This window comes from Cetorhinus maximus, chromosome 8 (genome assembly GCF_964194155.1).
Source record: "Cetorhinus maximus chromosome 8, sCetMax3.hap1.1, whole genome shotgun sequence".
Classification (NCBI taxonomy): Eukaryota; Metazoa; Chordata; class Chondrichthyes; order Lamniformes; family Cetorhinidae; genus Cetorhinus; species Cetorhinus maximus.
The window spans coordinates 79,732,009-79,748,167 of record NC_135886.1 but is presented as its reverse complement, the minus strand read 5'-3'; the positions used below and the strand labels follow the sequence as shown (position 1 = coordinate 79,748,167).

The following is a 16,159-nucleotide window of genomic DNA, read 5'->3' as shown; positions in this document are numbered from 1 at the left end:
ATTTGCTGTACCTGCATACTAACATTTTGTGATTCATGCACTAGGACACCCAGAACCCTCTGAATCTTAGAGCTCTGCGATCTATCACCATTTAGATAAGCTTTTTATTCTTCCTGCCAAAATGTACAATTTCACATTTGCCCACATTCTACTCCATTAGCCAGATCTTTGCCCACTTGCTTAACCCATCTATGTCACTTTGTAGCCTCCTTATGTCCTCTTCACAATTTACTTTCCTACCTATCTTTGTGTCGTCAGCAAATTTAGCAACCATTCCTTCGGTGCCTTCATCCAAGTCATTCGTATAAATTGTAAAAGGTTGAGGCCCTAGAACCCCTGCGGCACACCATTCGTCACATCCTGCCAACCAGAAAAAGACCAATTTATGGTAACTCTCTGCTTCCTGTTAGCTAGCCAATCATCTATCAATACCAATATGTTACCCTCTACACCATGAGCTTTGATTTTCTGTAATAACCTTTGATGTAGCACTTTATCAAATGCCTTCTTGAAATCTAAGTACAGCATATCCACCGGTTCCCCCTTATCCACAGCACATGTGACTCCTTCAAAGAACTCCAATAAATTGGTTAAACATGATTTCCTTTTACAAAACCATGTTGACTCTGCCCGATTGCCTTGATTTTTTTCTAAATGCCCTGCTATAACATCTTTATCATCATATGCCATCTTATGGCATTAAAAATTGAGCAAGATAATGCCACACAGCAGAACATTTGTTTTCTAAGATAAATATTGAGAAAATTCCAAATGTTTTATTTTGTTCGGGTCCATTCTCACTTGGCCAAGAGTTGTGGATGTTTTTCATATTATCGATGCATGATTAATTAATGATTGTGATGCACTTAGTTCTGATTAAGTTTTCAGTACTTTATTTTAGTGTTATAGTTCTCTACTATTATTGGTTAGTTCATGGCAAATATGTATTGTGTTAGAACTGGAGGCGATGACCATCTGTCAAGTACGTCCAAGGTTACACATGTTATTTTTCTGCTTAATAGTTCGTTAGATTTAAAAACCTTTAAACCATCACTGAGGAATCAATGGTGGAATTTCTCAGACCAATCCAAAAAACGTGACTGTTGCAAAACAGTTCATGAAATATCGATCAGCAGGAAGCAACTTGTATCATTTATGAAATGAATTCTGAATAAAGACCCATTTTCTGGAGAAAACAACTGATCACGGCGGCACTGTTTTCCTAATTAACGGAGGGTGCTGTTGGCCAGCAATAAGCAACCCACAGCATAATATATACACTCATTCTAGGCTGAAAATAAATTGAAGCAAAACTACAGGGTATATGCACACGTAAACTTAAATTGGATGGAAGAAAATTAAATGCTGGTAATCTCAAACAGAGAAGTACAGAAATACGGAACAAGTAGGTGAGGATTTGCAAGTGCAACAATAAGTAAAACTTCAAATTTAGCAGCAAAAATTAAATTACAACACTCATTTATTGCAGCACTACTTGGTTTAAGAGTTCAAATTATGTTGCTGAATTATTATTAATACCCATCACAAGTTTGGCACCGTGCTCTCATGACTCACCCAAAATGCAAAACACTATCACATCAGAACTCTCAGCTATAGTGAGGAAAATCTACCCAGAAAAAAAATTGCAGGACTCTGGTAAAGTTGACAGAGTGGGATAAATGGGCCAAATGACCTCCATCTGTGCTGTAACTATTCTATGATCCTATAATTACCCCTTCCTGGTGCTGTTAAATCCTATAACCTCCACAAAAATGATGTTAAAACCAGAACCTCTTCCGAATGTAAACATCACAGAATGCAATTTGTTTCAAATGGATAAAACAAAAGCAAAATACCGTGGATGCTGGAAATCTGAAAGAAAAATAGAAAATGCTGAAACACTCAGCAAGTCTGGCAGCATCCATGGAGAGAGACAGAGTTAACCATGCTGCCAGACCTGCTGAGTATTTCTACCATTTTGCGTTTAAAATGGAATTTGACTTATTTAGCCACCAATGATAAAAATTATGCACTACATACCCCCATTATTGTAAAGTAGTATATACTCAAAATCAGTAAGCTTTTATAATAGAATAAAAGTACATGCTTGCCTGTCTCCATCACACTTCAAGTGTTACAATATCACACATGGGGAGATTTCTGTGACAACCATTTGAATTCACTGAGAAATTCTCGAACAATTTAAAATACATCACTGACACAGGAGACAACTTCTGATTGATATGTAATCACAGAGTTGAAGCATTTCTTTTTTGCAAGATTTCACTTGGCATTGTGCTTTATAATTTAGAAAAGGTAGTAAAGAGTTTAAAAATCACTTTCATTTAAAGTATTCATGAAACCTTAACATGATACATTGTTGGGATCAGTTAGTAGGTTACTAGCAGTTTACTTGAACAAGGGGCCAAGCCAAGTCATTCAATTCAATTGCACAATAAGGGTAAACCTTACACTGTGGTGTTGCCATATGTGCTGTTAAAATGATCCTCTATCGTACTGTGCACGCAACTAGCTGACCTCTGCCTTCACCTGAGCTGAGATTTGCAATACACTTTTATGTTCACCAGTTTTTGCACAAATGCTTGATTGTTTGCATTTTTCTTAAACACAGAATCAGTGATCTGCAGATACCCAGGCTCTTTAGCCAAGAGGTAGCCTCTTACTCCCTGCCCAGCAACATGTACCCCATGATGAACAACCACAAGCTGTTCTTTCTCACTCATGCTACATATGACCCTGTGCACTTTTATTTACCTCAGAATGGATGTTCCTGACTTGATGCTAGGGAGAAATAGAGTAAGTGCTGTTGCTCACTGGCATTTCCAGGTGCTGAGGTGCTTTTCGCTCTTAGCTTGGTAAACTTAAAAGGAAGAAAAGAGAAAATAGCTAGAAAGGTTTCCTGAGGAATGGCATCCATAAGGATTGGCATGTGGGTTTCATGATAATGACAGTTAATGTATAGTACAGTAGAAAAAGCAGAATGCTATTTTAAACCCTAAATTGATACATGGTCTTCTACCTCTCTCATCTGACACTCTCTATAGGCTAAAAGCAAAAAACTGCAGATGTTGGAAATCCAAAACAATAATAAAAATACCTGGAAAAACTCAGCAGGTCTGACAGCATCTGCGGAGAGGAGCACAGTTAACGTTTCGAGTCCGTATGACTCTTCAACAGAACTAAGGAAAAATAGAAAAGAGGTGAAATATAAGCTGGTTCAAGGGCGGGGGTGGGGGGTGGGGCGGGGGGGGGGGTGGGGGGACATGTAGAGCTGGATAGAGGGCCAGTGATAGGTGGAGATAGCCAAAAGATGCCATAGACAAAAGGACAAAGAGTTGTTGAACACCACCTTCTCCTGGGAAAATAACACAAAAAGGGAGAAATAACTTTTGACCCAATGAAATGTGGCCAGGCTAAGATGTCAACCTGCAACCCGTAATGAACGTGAATTCAACAAGCAATCACAGTTCATTGGAGTTTTTTGCAGAATGAATACCTACAAGGGTTACAGTGAATTAAAACTTTCTAGGTGAATGTTCAATCTCGTAAAGGGCACTATGCTAAATCACAGGCAGTGATAGTAAGCAATTCAAGCACTTTTGCATAGGGTGAGGGAAGATAACTAAGAGGGAGGCATGTTTTGTACATTCTTGGAAATCTTGGCTCATTTCTCTCATCTTTCTGGACTTGGCAAAACCATTCAACTTTCTTTGACAAAGTGGTTAGACACTGACCAACTGCTATTCTCCTTTTGTCGGGTTTCCTTCCTAGATTTAGCTTCTAAAACAGCATTTCATCATAAGATCCCATAAAACTGGAAGCTCTTGGACCTGCAATAGGCCTCTACAATATTTGAATAACGGTCAACACTGACTGCAGGAAGATGATTCTGAGGATGCCTGGCCCTTTAAGTAGCTGCTGACATATTGCTGCACACCACCCCTACCCTCCCAAACTTTGCATTTACTTCTTGCACAGTTCCCCTTTTAATCTCTCTATCTGGTTTCTTCTCTGCTCACAGCAGAGACCGCCCAGGCCAACTTCCTGAGTGACATCCTGGTACAATATATTTTCTGAATTCTGCTGCAGTGTTTACCATAGGTGAACAAGCCTTATGTCCATTGTCCATTCACATGGATCTGCTTTTGCATGATTACATTCCTACCTGTCCCAATGTAGCCATTTTGCCTCCAGCAATAGTTTCTCTCTTACTCTGCAAGGCAACCTCTGGTTCCCTCCACTGCATTCCCTTTTTCCATATTTGTCCATGGTCCATTGGCATGGGGTCAGATTCTACATTTATATGGAGACTCTATGCTACTTCCCTCACTCTGCAAATATGTTTATGTTGTATCACTGTCACTGGAGAAAAAATAATGGGAATACTAATGGTACTTAAGGGGCACAAGTTCGCTGGACCCAATAGCCTGCATCCTAGGGCCTTAAATGGAGTGGCTGCTGAGATAGTGGATGCATTGGTTGTAATCTTCCAAAATTCCCTAGATTCTGGAAAGGTTCCAGTGGGTTGGAAACCACAAACATAACACGCAGTTCAAGAAAGGAGGGAAACAGAAAGCAGGAAACTGTGGGCCAGTTAGCCTAATGTCTGTCATTGGGAAAATGCTCCATTATTAAAGTGGTTGTAGCAGAGCATTTAGACAATTACAATACAATCACAGAATCACAGGATCACACAGTGCAGAAGAGGCCCTTCGGCCCATCGAGTCTGCACCGACACGTGAAAAACACCTGACCTACCTACCTAATCCCATTTACCAGCACTTGGCCCATAGCTTTGAATGTTATGACATGCCAAGTGCTCATCCAAGTGCTTTTAAAGGATGTGAGGCAACCCGCCTCCACCATCCTCCCAGGCAGTGCATTCCAGACCATCACCACCCTCTGGATAAAAATGTTTTTCCTCACATCCCCCCTAAACCTCCTGCCCCTCATCTTGAACTTATGCCCCCTTGTGACTGACCCTTCAACTAAGGGGAACAGCTGCTCCCTATCCACCCCTGTCCATGCCCCCTCATAATCACATAATCAGGACGCCCCTCAGTTCTGCTCCAATTAAAACAACCCAAGTCTATCCAACCTCTCTTCATAACTTAAATGTTTCATCCCAGGCAACATCCTGGTGAATCTCCTCAGCATCCCCTCCAGTACAATCACATCCTTCCTATAATGTGGAGACCAGAACTGCACAGAGTACTCCAGCTGTGGCCCCACCAATGTTCTATACAACTCCAACATGACCTCCCTACTTTTGTAATCTATGCCTCGATTGATAAAGGCAAGTGTCCCGTATGCCTTTTTCACCACCCCACTAACATGCCCCTCCGCCTTCAGAGATCTATGGACACACACGCCAAGGTCCCTTTGTTCCTCAGAACTTCCTAGTGTCATGCCATTCATTGAATACTTCCTTGTCAAATTACTCCTTCCAAAGTGTATCACCTCACACTTTTCAGGGTTTAATTCCATCTGCCACTTATCTGCCCATTTGACCATCCTGTCTATATCTTCCTGTAGCCCAAGACACTCAACCACACTGTTAATCACCCGGCCAATCTTTGTGTCATCCGCAAACTTACTAATCCTACCTCCCACATAATCATCTATGTCATTTATATAAATGACAAATAATAGGGGACCCAGCACAGATCCCTGTGGTACACCACTGGACACTGGCTTCCAGTCACGAAAGTATCCTTCTGTCATCACCCTCTGTCTCCTACAACTAAGCCAATTTTGAATCCACCTTATCAAATTACCCTGTATCCCATGTGCATTTGCCTTCTTTATAAGTCTCCCATATGGGACCTTGTCAAAGGCTTTGCTGAAATCCATATAAACTACATCAACTGCACTACCCTCACTACACACCTGGTCACCTCCTCAAAAAATTCAATCAAATTTGTTAGGCATGACCTCCCTCTGACAAAGCCATGCTGACTATCCCTGATCAAATCTTGCCTCTCCAAGTGGAGATAGATTCTCTCCTTCAGAATTTTCTCCAATAGCTTCCCTACCACTGACATGAGACTCACTGGCCTGTAGTTCCCTGGCTTTTCTCTACAACCCTTCCTAAATAGCGGAACCACATTAGTTGTTCTCCGGTCCTCTAGCACCTCCCCGTGGCCATAGAGGAATTAAAAATTTGGGTCAGAGACCCTGCGATCTCCTCCCTTGCCTCCCTCAGCAGTCTGGGTCAATCATCCGAACCTGGAGATTTGTCCACTTTTAAGCCTGCCAACACCTTGTCATTCCCTATATCAAGTTGCTTAAGAACCTCGCAGTCTCTCTCCCAGAGTTCGATACCTTCATCCTCATTCTCTTGGGTGAAGACAGATGTGAAATATTCATTCGACACTCTAACAATGTCATCTGGCTTCACCCATAGATTGCCATCTTGGTCCCTTATGAGCCCTACTCTTTCCCTGGTTATCCTCTTCCCATTGATATACTTATAGAATATGTTGGGATTTTCCCTACTTTTACCAACCAGAGCTTTCTCATATCCCCTCTTTGCTCTCCTATTTGCTTTCTTAAGCTCCACCTTGCACTTTCTGTACTCCACTAATGCCTCTGCTGATTTGCTTTCCTTGTATCTGCTAAAAGCCTCTCTTTTCCTTCTCATCGTAACCTGAATATCTCTGGTCATCCATGGTTCTCTGGGCTTGTTACTCCTTCTTATCACCCTAGAGGGAACATGTTGAGCCTGTGCCGTCCCCATTTCCTTTTTGAACACCCCCCACTGCTCCTCTGTAGATTTCCCCACAAGTAGCTGTTCCCAGCCTACCTTGGCCAGATCCTGCCTTATTTTACTAAAATCCACTCTCCCCAATCCAAAACATTTTTTTGTAACTTGTCTATTTCTTTGTCCATAACAAACTTAAACTGCACCATGTGGTCACTATCACTAAAATGCTCCCCCACCATCACCTCAGCCACCTGTCCAGCTTCATTCCCCAGAATTAGGTCCAGCACTGCACCATCCCTTGTTGGACCCTCTACATATTGACCTAAAAAGTTCTCCTGTACACATTTCAAGAAATCCGCTCCATCCAAGTCCTTAACACTATGCCTATCCCAATTAATGTTGGGAAAGTTGAAATCACCCTATTATTGTTTTTACACACGTCCGCAAATTGTGCACATATTTGCTTCTCAATTTCCCGCTGACTATCTGGGGGTCTATAATAAACACCTAACAATGTGGCTGCCCCTTTTTTATTTCTAAACTCTACCCACAAAGCTTTATTTGATGCCCCCTCCAAGATATCATCTCTCCTTACTGCAGTTACTGACTCCTTAACTAATAATGCAATGCTTCCTCCTCTTTTACCGCCTCCCCTGTCTTGCTTGAAGATTCTATATCCTGGAATGAGCTGCCAATCCTGCCCCTCCCTCAACCATGTCTCAGTGATGGCTACTATATCACAATTCCCCGTGTCAATCCTCACCCTTAACTTATCCGTTTTCCCTGTAATACTCCTGGCATTAAAGTAGAGGCCATCCAGCCTTGCCTTACTCCCTTGAAACTTAATGCAGTTGTACCCCCTCTGACTTGATTGTTTTACTGTATTATGATGAGTCCCTATTCTGCTAACATTCTGTGTCCCCTCCCCCAGCCGAATTAGTTTAAACTCCTCCCAACAGCACTAGCAAACCCGCCCGCAAGGATGTTAGTCCCGCTCTGGTTCAGATGTAGACCGTCCCATTTGTACAGGTCCCACCTTCCCCAGAAATGGTCCCAGTGATCCAGGAATCTAAAACCCTCCCTCCTGCACCAACTCTTAAGCTACGTATTCATCTGTGCTATTCTCCTATTCCTGAGCTCGCTAGCACGTGGCACTGGGAGTAATCCAGAGAATACAACCCGAGAGGTCTTGCTTTTTAGTCTACTGCCTTACTCCCCGAATTCTTGATGCAAGACCTCATCCCTCTTTCTACCTATGTCATTGGTACCAACATGTACCATGACCTCTGCCTTATCACCCTCCCCCTTCAGGATGCCCTGCAGCCGTTCAGTGACATAACGGACCCTGGCACCAGGGAGGCAACATACCATCCTGGAGTCAATGCTTCATTCGATGCCCCGCCTGAAGATTCTATATCCCGGAATGTTGAGCTGCCAATCCTGCTCCTCCCTCAACCACGTCTCAGTGATGGCTGCTATATCAAAATTCCCCGTGTCAATCCTCACCCGCCAATCAGGCAGACTTCACATGCTTCTGTGAAAGGAAATCGTGTTTGGCAAATGTATTAGAGTTCTTTGAGGATGTAACAAGCAGGATAAAGGGGAACGAGTAGATGTAGTGTATTTGGATTTCCAAAGGGCGTTTAATAAGGTGCCACATAACAGGTGTTCAGGGTAATATATTAGCATGGTTAGAGAACTGTCTAGCAAACAAGAAAGAGTGTTGGGATAAATGGGTCATTTTCAGGATGGAAAACTGTAACTAGTGGAGTGCCACAGGGATCAGTGCTGGGGCCTCAACTATTTACAGTCTACATTAATGACTTGGCTGAAGGACCAACTGCACTGTACAATTTGATGATGGTACAAAAATAGGTAGAAAAACAAGTTGTAAGGAGGACACAGAGGGATATAGATAGGTTAAGTGAGTGAGCAAAATTTGGCAGGTGGAGTATAATGTAGGAAAATGTGACGTTAACCATTTTGGCAGAATTGAAAGGCAGAATATGAACTCTGGGGTATAGAGGGATCTGGGTGTCCTGGTACATGATCATAAAAAGTCAGCTTGCAGGTACAGCAAGTAAATAGGAAGGCAAACTGAATGTTGGCATTTATTACAAGGGGAACGAAATATAAAAGCAGGGAAATCTTGCTACAACTATACAGGGCATTGGTGAGACCACACCTATTGTGTACAGTTTTGGTCACCTTACATAAGGAGGCACATACTTGCACTGGAAGCAGATCAGAGGAGGTTCACAAGGCTGATACCTGGGGTGAGGGGTTTGCCTTATGAGGAAAGGTTGAGCCTATATACTCACTGGAGTTTACAAGAATAAGATTTTTGATTGACAAGGGAGTCAAGGGTTATGGGGACAGGCAGGAAAGTGGAGTTAAGGTCACAATCAGATCAGCCACGATCTTATGGATTGGTGGAGCAGGCCCAAGGGGCTGAATGGTCTACTCCTGCTTCTATTTTCTTATGTTCTTATGTCAGACTGCCATGCGAACATCAATTTGCGGAGAAGTCAAATTGAACATTGGGCGGAGCTGTCCCAGATTTGCATTAAGTGCGGTAGTGGGTGGGAAAAGGACGTTTTACCTGCTGGTTGCAATGGCAGCTATTCGTGCCCTCCTGTCCCTTCCTGGCTTGTCCTGCCTCATTAATAATGCATTCCTGGGAAACACACTAGGTCACTGGCGGGAGGCCTCTGATTCACCTGCCCCACTGTCACCTCAGGTCTTCAGTAAACCGGATGCCATATTTAAAGGGCACCCCTGCACAGAGCTAGCGCTCTTCAAGAGATAGGAAGCTGCGGGGATCTGATAGCTGCCATAGGAAGGAAACATACTGCCCCCAAATTTAGCAATGCCTTCCTTGAAAGCCTATTGGATGCAGTGGAGACCCGCTGCAAAGTCCTCTAGCCCCACTCTGGGCGAAGACCAGCAAGGTCACCAATCCAGCATGGGAGGCGGTAGCAGCAGTGCTCAGCACCAATGCCCTGCAAATAAGGCCAGCCATCCAGTGCAGGAAGAGGATGAATGGTCTCATCAATTCTACCAGAGTAGATCACTCTTCTCATCACTCTCAACTCACACACTCACAAACCCATCACACATTCACAGGAATCTCACACCTCAAGGGACAACTCTAACAACACTAACCATCAGATCTCCATCAGGCTTATATTCCACTGGAGCTCACATCCTCATCCTGTCCATGGCTCGACTCACCACACAAACATTCCATGCAGTGCCATGCATCCTGCTCACTCTCTCTCCATCTGTTTTCATGCAGGAGAAGCCTGCTCACAACAGCAGAGTTAGGTCCCAGACCGGGGATGGCGTGGCCCACATTAAGCCCCTCACTCACTTTGAGGAGCGTGCCATCGCGCTGACTGATAAGGACGTGAACTGTGCCTGCGCCGACGGTGAGGTCGGCAGCGAACATCCACATGAAGATCCTGCATCACATCATCCATCTCTCAACACAACTCCGAGTGCCTTCTCTCCTGCTTTTGACTCTGCTGCCATGCACTAATTATTGCTACTTTAGTTCACAGTGAGCTCTGCCAAACAACCGACACCCTCAGTCATCCAGTCCCTCAGCTCCATCCGAGAGGACTCCTCCTCCATTGAAGAGCTGAAAAAAGCAGCCTGGAAGACCTGTCACAGCTGTTAGGAAATAAGAGATATTCTCAGCGAGCTATATTTGTATGTGTGTGTGTGTTAGGAATAAGATATATCTTTGAGTTTGAGTTTTAGCTTTAATGTTTAAGTTTGATTTGTATTTCTGTTTTTGTGTGTTAAGAAAAGGAGAAGTTGAGTTTTAGTTTCACTTTAAAAGATGCCTGCATTCCTAATGAGATTTTTACAATTCTTGGAGAGTTAAAGCAAAGAGTAGAAAAGAACTGTGCTGTTGCCTAGCAACAGGGGTCCAGGGAGGGAGGCCTCACCCACACACACACAAAGACAGAGAAACTGAAAGCAGTTTGAGTTCAGTTGATCATTACACTAAGTTGAAGGGAGCAGTTTAAGTCTCTCTTTAGCTAACATACTAGCAGACTCCTGAGGGAAATAAGTCTAAGAATCTTAGATGAGTTGCTCTAAAGTTGAAGTAACATTGAATGTCAAGTGAGTTCTGGATCTCAAGGGAGATACCAAGTTGTCAGCAGTCTACTGGGAGAGGGAGCAGATTTCCCAAAAGAACCAAAAGATCCCAAAGTCAAGGAGTGAGACAGAAAGGAAGGGTCCCAAGAAGACCTTCTAGCCAAAGGAACAACAGGAGTCTTGAAAAGATCCTGTTCTGAGGAACTGAAAGTAAGGAGCAGAGAGGAAGGGTTCAAGCTTCAAGCTTAAAAAGAAGTAAGCTGCAGGACAGAGATTTAAACTGATATAAGGCGTGCGACAAGCTAGAAAGTCCAAGGAGACAGTTGAAGGTATGTAACTCTTTACTATGGGCATGTGAAGCAGTGTGTACTGATGGCATTGGCTGAGTCAGAGAGAGAGTGTGCGTGGAAGAAAGCTTGAATGCGCATGGTGATCCAGGGGAGAGGAATATCGGAAGGAGAGTTCGAAACCCTGGAGGTGGATCCTTCTGGAAGGCGTCTGAGAGAAAGCGTTGTTTGGGAGGATATTCGAAAACGAGTTCTTCAAGAGTGAAGATTGGAAACCCTCATGTGAAAGACGGAGTTCAGTGAGACCAGTTGGCTCACGTTGTAACAAGCATCTGTGGGGAGTTGAGGAGAGATGGCATCTGTCACTTGGTTTGAATGTGGTGTGCCTGACCACTGGTTGCCTATTGGTTTACATGGACTGTGTACTTACTGTGAACATGAGAGTATAAGATAGCTTTTGTAATTTGTGTTATCCTTACAAATCTGTATGTATGTGAAGGTATAGTTGTGGGTGAAGGAGTATTGTAATATAGTTCATCTTTTCTTTTGTAATGTTTTATTCTTTTGTTAAAAGTTCATCTGCTGATTCCTATGACTCTGTTCAGTAGCCACTCTCCACGTATCTAAACAAATAAAAGTTACCTATCAAGCTGGGTTCCACCTGAGATCTGGCTTGTCCAGTAGTAACATCAGCTGGGATCATAACACAGTGCTTACACACACCCCCCACCTGTGCAGGAGACACTCACCTCGGTAGGGCCTAGATCTAGACCAGGCCTGGTTCGCAATCTGGTGGTCACCGCATGGACACGTGTCCGCAGCAGGAGGAGGCAGGTTCAGCCGAGCTCCCCGGCCTTTGGAGGACTGCTGGGGAAGAGGCATAGGTGAGGTTGAGTCAGATGACGAGCCTTTGTATTTGGCCTTTCAACTCATCATGGAGAGTCAGCAGAAGGCGGGGGAAAATCACGCTGAGCTGCTGGAAGCCTTCAACAGAGTGGCACGTGAGCTAGAGGAGTGTGTCCACCTGCTCTCTAATAAAGTAGTGCTCACATGTGTGTGCATTGAGATCTCCATGGGGAGGATGGCGGACACCATGGAGACCCTGGTCCAGCAGACCAGGTGCGTGCAGACCTGCACTCCATCTCGGTAGCCATGGGTGGCTTCCTGCAATGGCAACGCGAGGGGGCAATGGGGCACCTCGACATCCCTCCAGGTGCTGCTTCCCCTCAAGGATTCAGGCCGGGGCTCTCGGGCGCCCAATGGGAGGAGCAGCAGCAGCTGGACACCCCAGGGTCATCCACTCAGGAATCTCAGAGGCTTGCCCTCTCCTTCTGAGTCCCCTTTGCCTGTGACCCTCTCAACCTCCTCCTTTGTCACCACAGACAGAGCTGCTGGCCCACAGGAGGACAGCCAAAGCAAGCCAGGTCCCTCAAGGCCTCGGCTCTCCAGAGGACCCACGCCGAAGTCATCAGAGGCAACATGGCCAACCATTGCACAGGCTGTCTCCACCCCTCCTGTAAATGTCAGGGCAGAACCTGGAAGTGGTTGGCCTAAAAAAGTTAAGAATTTCTGATCACAAGAGGTTGCACAGGTTGCACATTTTGTCACTTAATAATCTGAAAATATATTCACTTTCACTGAATAATATATAATGTTGTCTTTCAGCTTCATTTACAGGCTTCATGAGTCCATCTGCTGCATCACCCCCAACTAGCAGTTCAACTGCATGCAGCTGGACCACAAGTGATTTTGCAGTGAGAAGTTTGTGTGTGGCAGGGCCTTTTGGAGCCTCGTTCTAGCATTCTCCCATACACACAGAGCCTTCCTCCATCCCACTCATCTCAATATCCCAAGCATTTTCAATGCTGCCTGCTGAGGTTCTCTTTCAAGTGCCCATCTGAGCTGACCTGCATCTCCGCCCACCCACTGATTGCACTTCAATGCAGTTCCTGTGCCTGCCCAACACAAGGGTGCCCTCACTTTTAATTTGAGAAAAACTGTAGTCATCACGTTTCTGCTCAGCTGCCCCATCCTTTCCCCTTCCCCAGTCACCCATGTCCTTACCCCCATCACTGTTGAGCCCCCTGGCATCACTTTCCACCTCCCTACCATCACCTACCAACCAGAACCCTTTTCTTTCCAGGATGTCCAGGCGAATGTGCATGTTCTCTACTTTCCTGAGAATCCCGCCCCCATCCACATTGTCCTCCCCGACCTCCTCCTCCTCCCCATCCCCAGGTTCCATGTCTGCCTCCGGCCTCCACCAACCACCCTCACCATCCCTTCTACCACTACAGTTGCACCTCACCTTCCCATCCTACTGGCTCCCTCTCATACTCACCATTCCCTCCTACTACTCCCACCCTCAGTTCACTCCCCAGGAAGCAGTCATTGACTCCACAGACACCTCTCTTGCACGTTCACCTGGACATCTGGCTCCCCCTTACTCCCTCCTCCCCTGAATTCCGACACCCCTCCGGACTCCTCCCTAACTCCTTCCCTGACACCTCCCTCCCAGTTACCGCATTCTCCCATTACATCCTCCTCCCCTGTACTTCTTCTCCCCCACTCTCCCAACCTCACTCTCCACTGACACCTTCGTTCCCCCTCTCCCAAACTCACCACTACCTCCCCCTCACACTGCAGATACACCTTCATCTCCCAAACCTAGACCTTCTTCTCCAATTCACAGCTGGACCTTCCTCTTCCCCCCACTTCAATGATCATCTGTAGCAGCCCATGGCCAAGACCATGATGTCCCGAAGCAGATCCCAGACATCAACAGAGACCGCCCAACTTCTGTGAGCTGCTTCGCAGTGGAGCCATGCCCATAAGAATCTACCCAGCGTGCGGCACGTGTTCCTCCAGGGTCCGGCAGCTGTCGGGCTCTGGCATCTTCTGCTCTTGTGACGTCCACGACGTGAGCAAGGCCCTAACAGTAAGTCCCGACTTCTGCATGTCACACTTGTTGAGACATGTTCTGGGCTGGTGTGTTTTCCTGCTGATGTGGGTGTTAAATTTGACCTGGGGGGCTGATTTTGGCAAGCACACAAGATGAGGAGATGCAAATACATTGAAATTAGGTCAGTGGTGTTGGATGGTGGGGAAGGCTGGTTTCATGACTGATTTGTTGGTTTCCGACCAGCAGTTCAGCCCTACAGCATTTCTCATGAAATTTCAAAATGTTTGATAGCTATGAATTACCTGTGAAATGTAATCATTGTTGATATGTATGCAAGTGAAGCAGCCAAAATTCACAGACTAAGTTTCCATGGGCAGTAATGGTATAAATGACCAGAGTAATCATTTTTTAATGCTACTGGTTGCTGTAACATACCAGAGGTTGATCAGTCCTATCATCGTGCGCAGAAGAATGCTGCTGTTTCCCCAATCTGCCATCTGTTAATGTAAGCTCACATTCGCCATTTCCTCTTAGCATTTTCCCCTCCAAGAAATTAATTTATTGGAAAATTCCCATACAGATTCCCAAATTAACAAATACTTCCTGCATCTGTGTGGATTTAAAGTACTATGTGCTAGAAATTAGTCAACACGATTAGGAAACTAGCCATGCATATAGTCTTCAAGTTATTATCTTTTACAAGTTTTATTTTGGAATTATGTGTAACAGCAATGCATTACGAGGCAGTTGATGACTTAGTTGTTTTGCATTTAATTGGCTCTGCAGTTTCATATTTTAACCAATTTAAATGACAAAGCCAAATTTTGATACTGTAATCTGTTTTAACTTAAGTAACCCATTAGGGAAGCTTTTATCACATTAATGAGACAATTTACAGGTTTAAGATAATCATTCAACCATCTGATTAACTGAGACAATGCCAGCTCATTTCATTCAAAATGGCTTCATGGTGACCTAAATTAAAACAAATAACCATTTCAGATCAATTATTTGAATTGTTGAATGACCTACTGCAGGTTTAACAATTGCATGACCGTCACATTTGTTGAAAATCAGTGTGCCTTGGAACAATGATAAAAGCAAAAAACTGCGGATGCTGGAAATCTGAAACAAAAACAAAAATAGCTGGAAAAACTCAGCAGGTCTGACAGCATCTGTGGAGAGGAATACAGTTAACCTTTCGAGTCCGTATGACTCTTCATCAGAACTAAGGAAATTTAGAAATGAGGTGAAATATAAGCAGGTTGAGGGGGGTGGGACAGGTAGAGCTGGATAGAGGGCCAGTGATAGGTGGAGGCAAAGAGATTGCCAAAAGTGTCATAGACAAAAGAACAAAGGGATGTTGATGGTGGAAATATTAGCAAAGGAATGTGCTAATGGTGACATTAAGGGTAGAAAGCAGGATGAGCAAGTGACAGATATCCGTAGTGGGGGTGGGGTGGGGGGAAAGGATCGAAATAGGCTAAAAGGTGGAGATAAAACAACGGATGGAAATAAATTTTAAAATAATGGAAATAGGTGGAAAAAGATAAATATATTTAAAAAATTATAAATTATTGGAAAAGGGGAGATCGGAAAGGGGGTGGGGATGGAAGAGAGAGTTTATGATCTAAAGTTGTTGAACTCAATGTTAAGTCCGGAAAGCTGTAAATTGCCTAGTCGGAAGATGAGGCGCTGTTCCTCCAGTTTGCGTTGAGCTTCACTGGAACATTGCAGCAGGCCAAGGACGGACACATGGGCATGAGAGCAGTGTGGTGTGTTGAAATGGCAAGCGACAGGGAGGTCTGGGTCATGCTTGCGGACAGACCGAAGGTATTCTGCAAAGCGGTCACCCAGTCTGTGTTTGGTCTCTCCAATGTAGAGGAAACCACATTGGGAGCAGCAAATGCAGTAGACTAAATTGAGGGAAGTGGAAGTGAAATGCTGCTTCACTTGAAAGGAGTGTTTGGGCCCTTGGACAGTGAGGAGGGGGGAAGTAAAGGGGCAGGTGTTGCACCTTCTGCAGTTGCATGGGAAGGTGCCATGGGAGGGGGTTGAGGTGTAGGGGGTGATGGAGGAGTGGACCAGGGTGTCCCGGAGGGAACGATCCCTGCGGAATGCCGCCGGGGGAGT

The 16,159-nt window shown here is 44.7% G+C and overlaps 1 protein-coding gene across 1 annotated transcript in view; it reads right to left on the bottom strand.

The window, feature by feature from the left end:
- Positions 1-4,263, bottom strand: part of nsdhl (NAD(P) dependent 3-beta-hydroxysteroid dehydrogenase NSDHL) — a 63,498-nt gene extending 59,235 nt beyond the window's left edge. Inside the window, exon 1 of the mRNA XM_078547119.1 lies at positions 4,187-4,263. Within this exon, the coding sequence (XP_078403245.1) occupies positions 4,187-4,204 (18 nt within the window). The 5' untranslated portion in view covers positions 4,205-4,263. The remainder of the gene's footprint in view (positions 1-4,186) is intronic.
- Between the last annotated feature and the right edge of the window lie 11,896 nt (positions 4,264-16,159).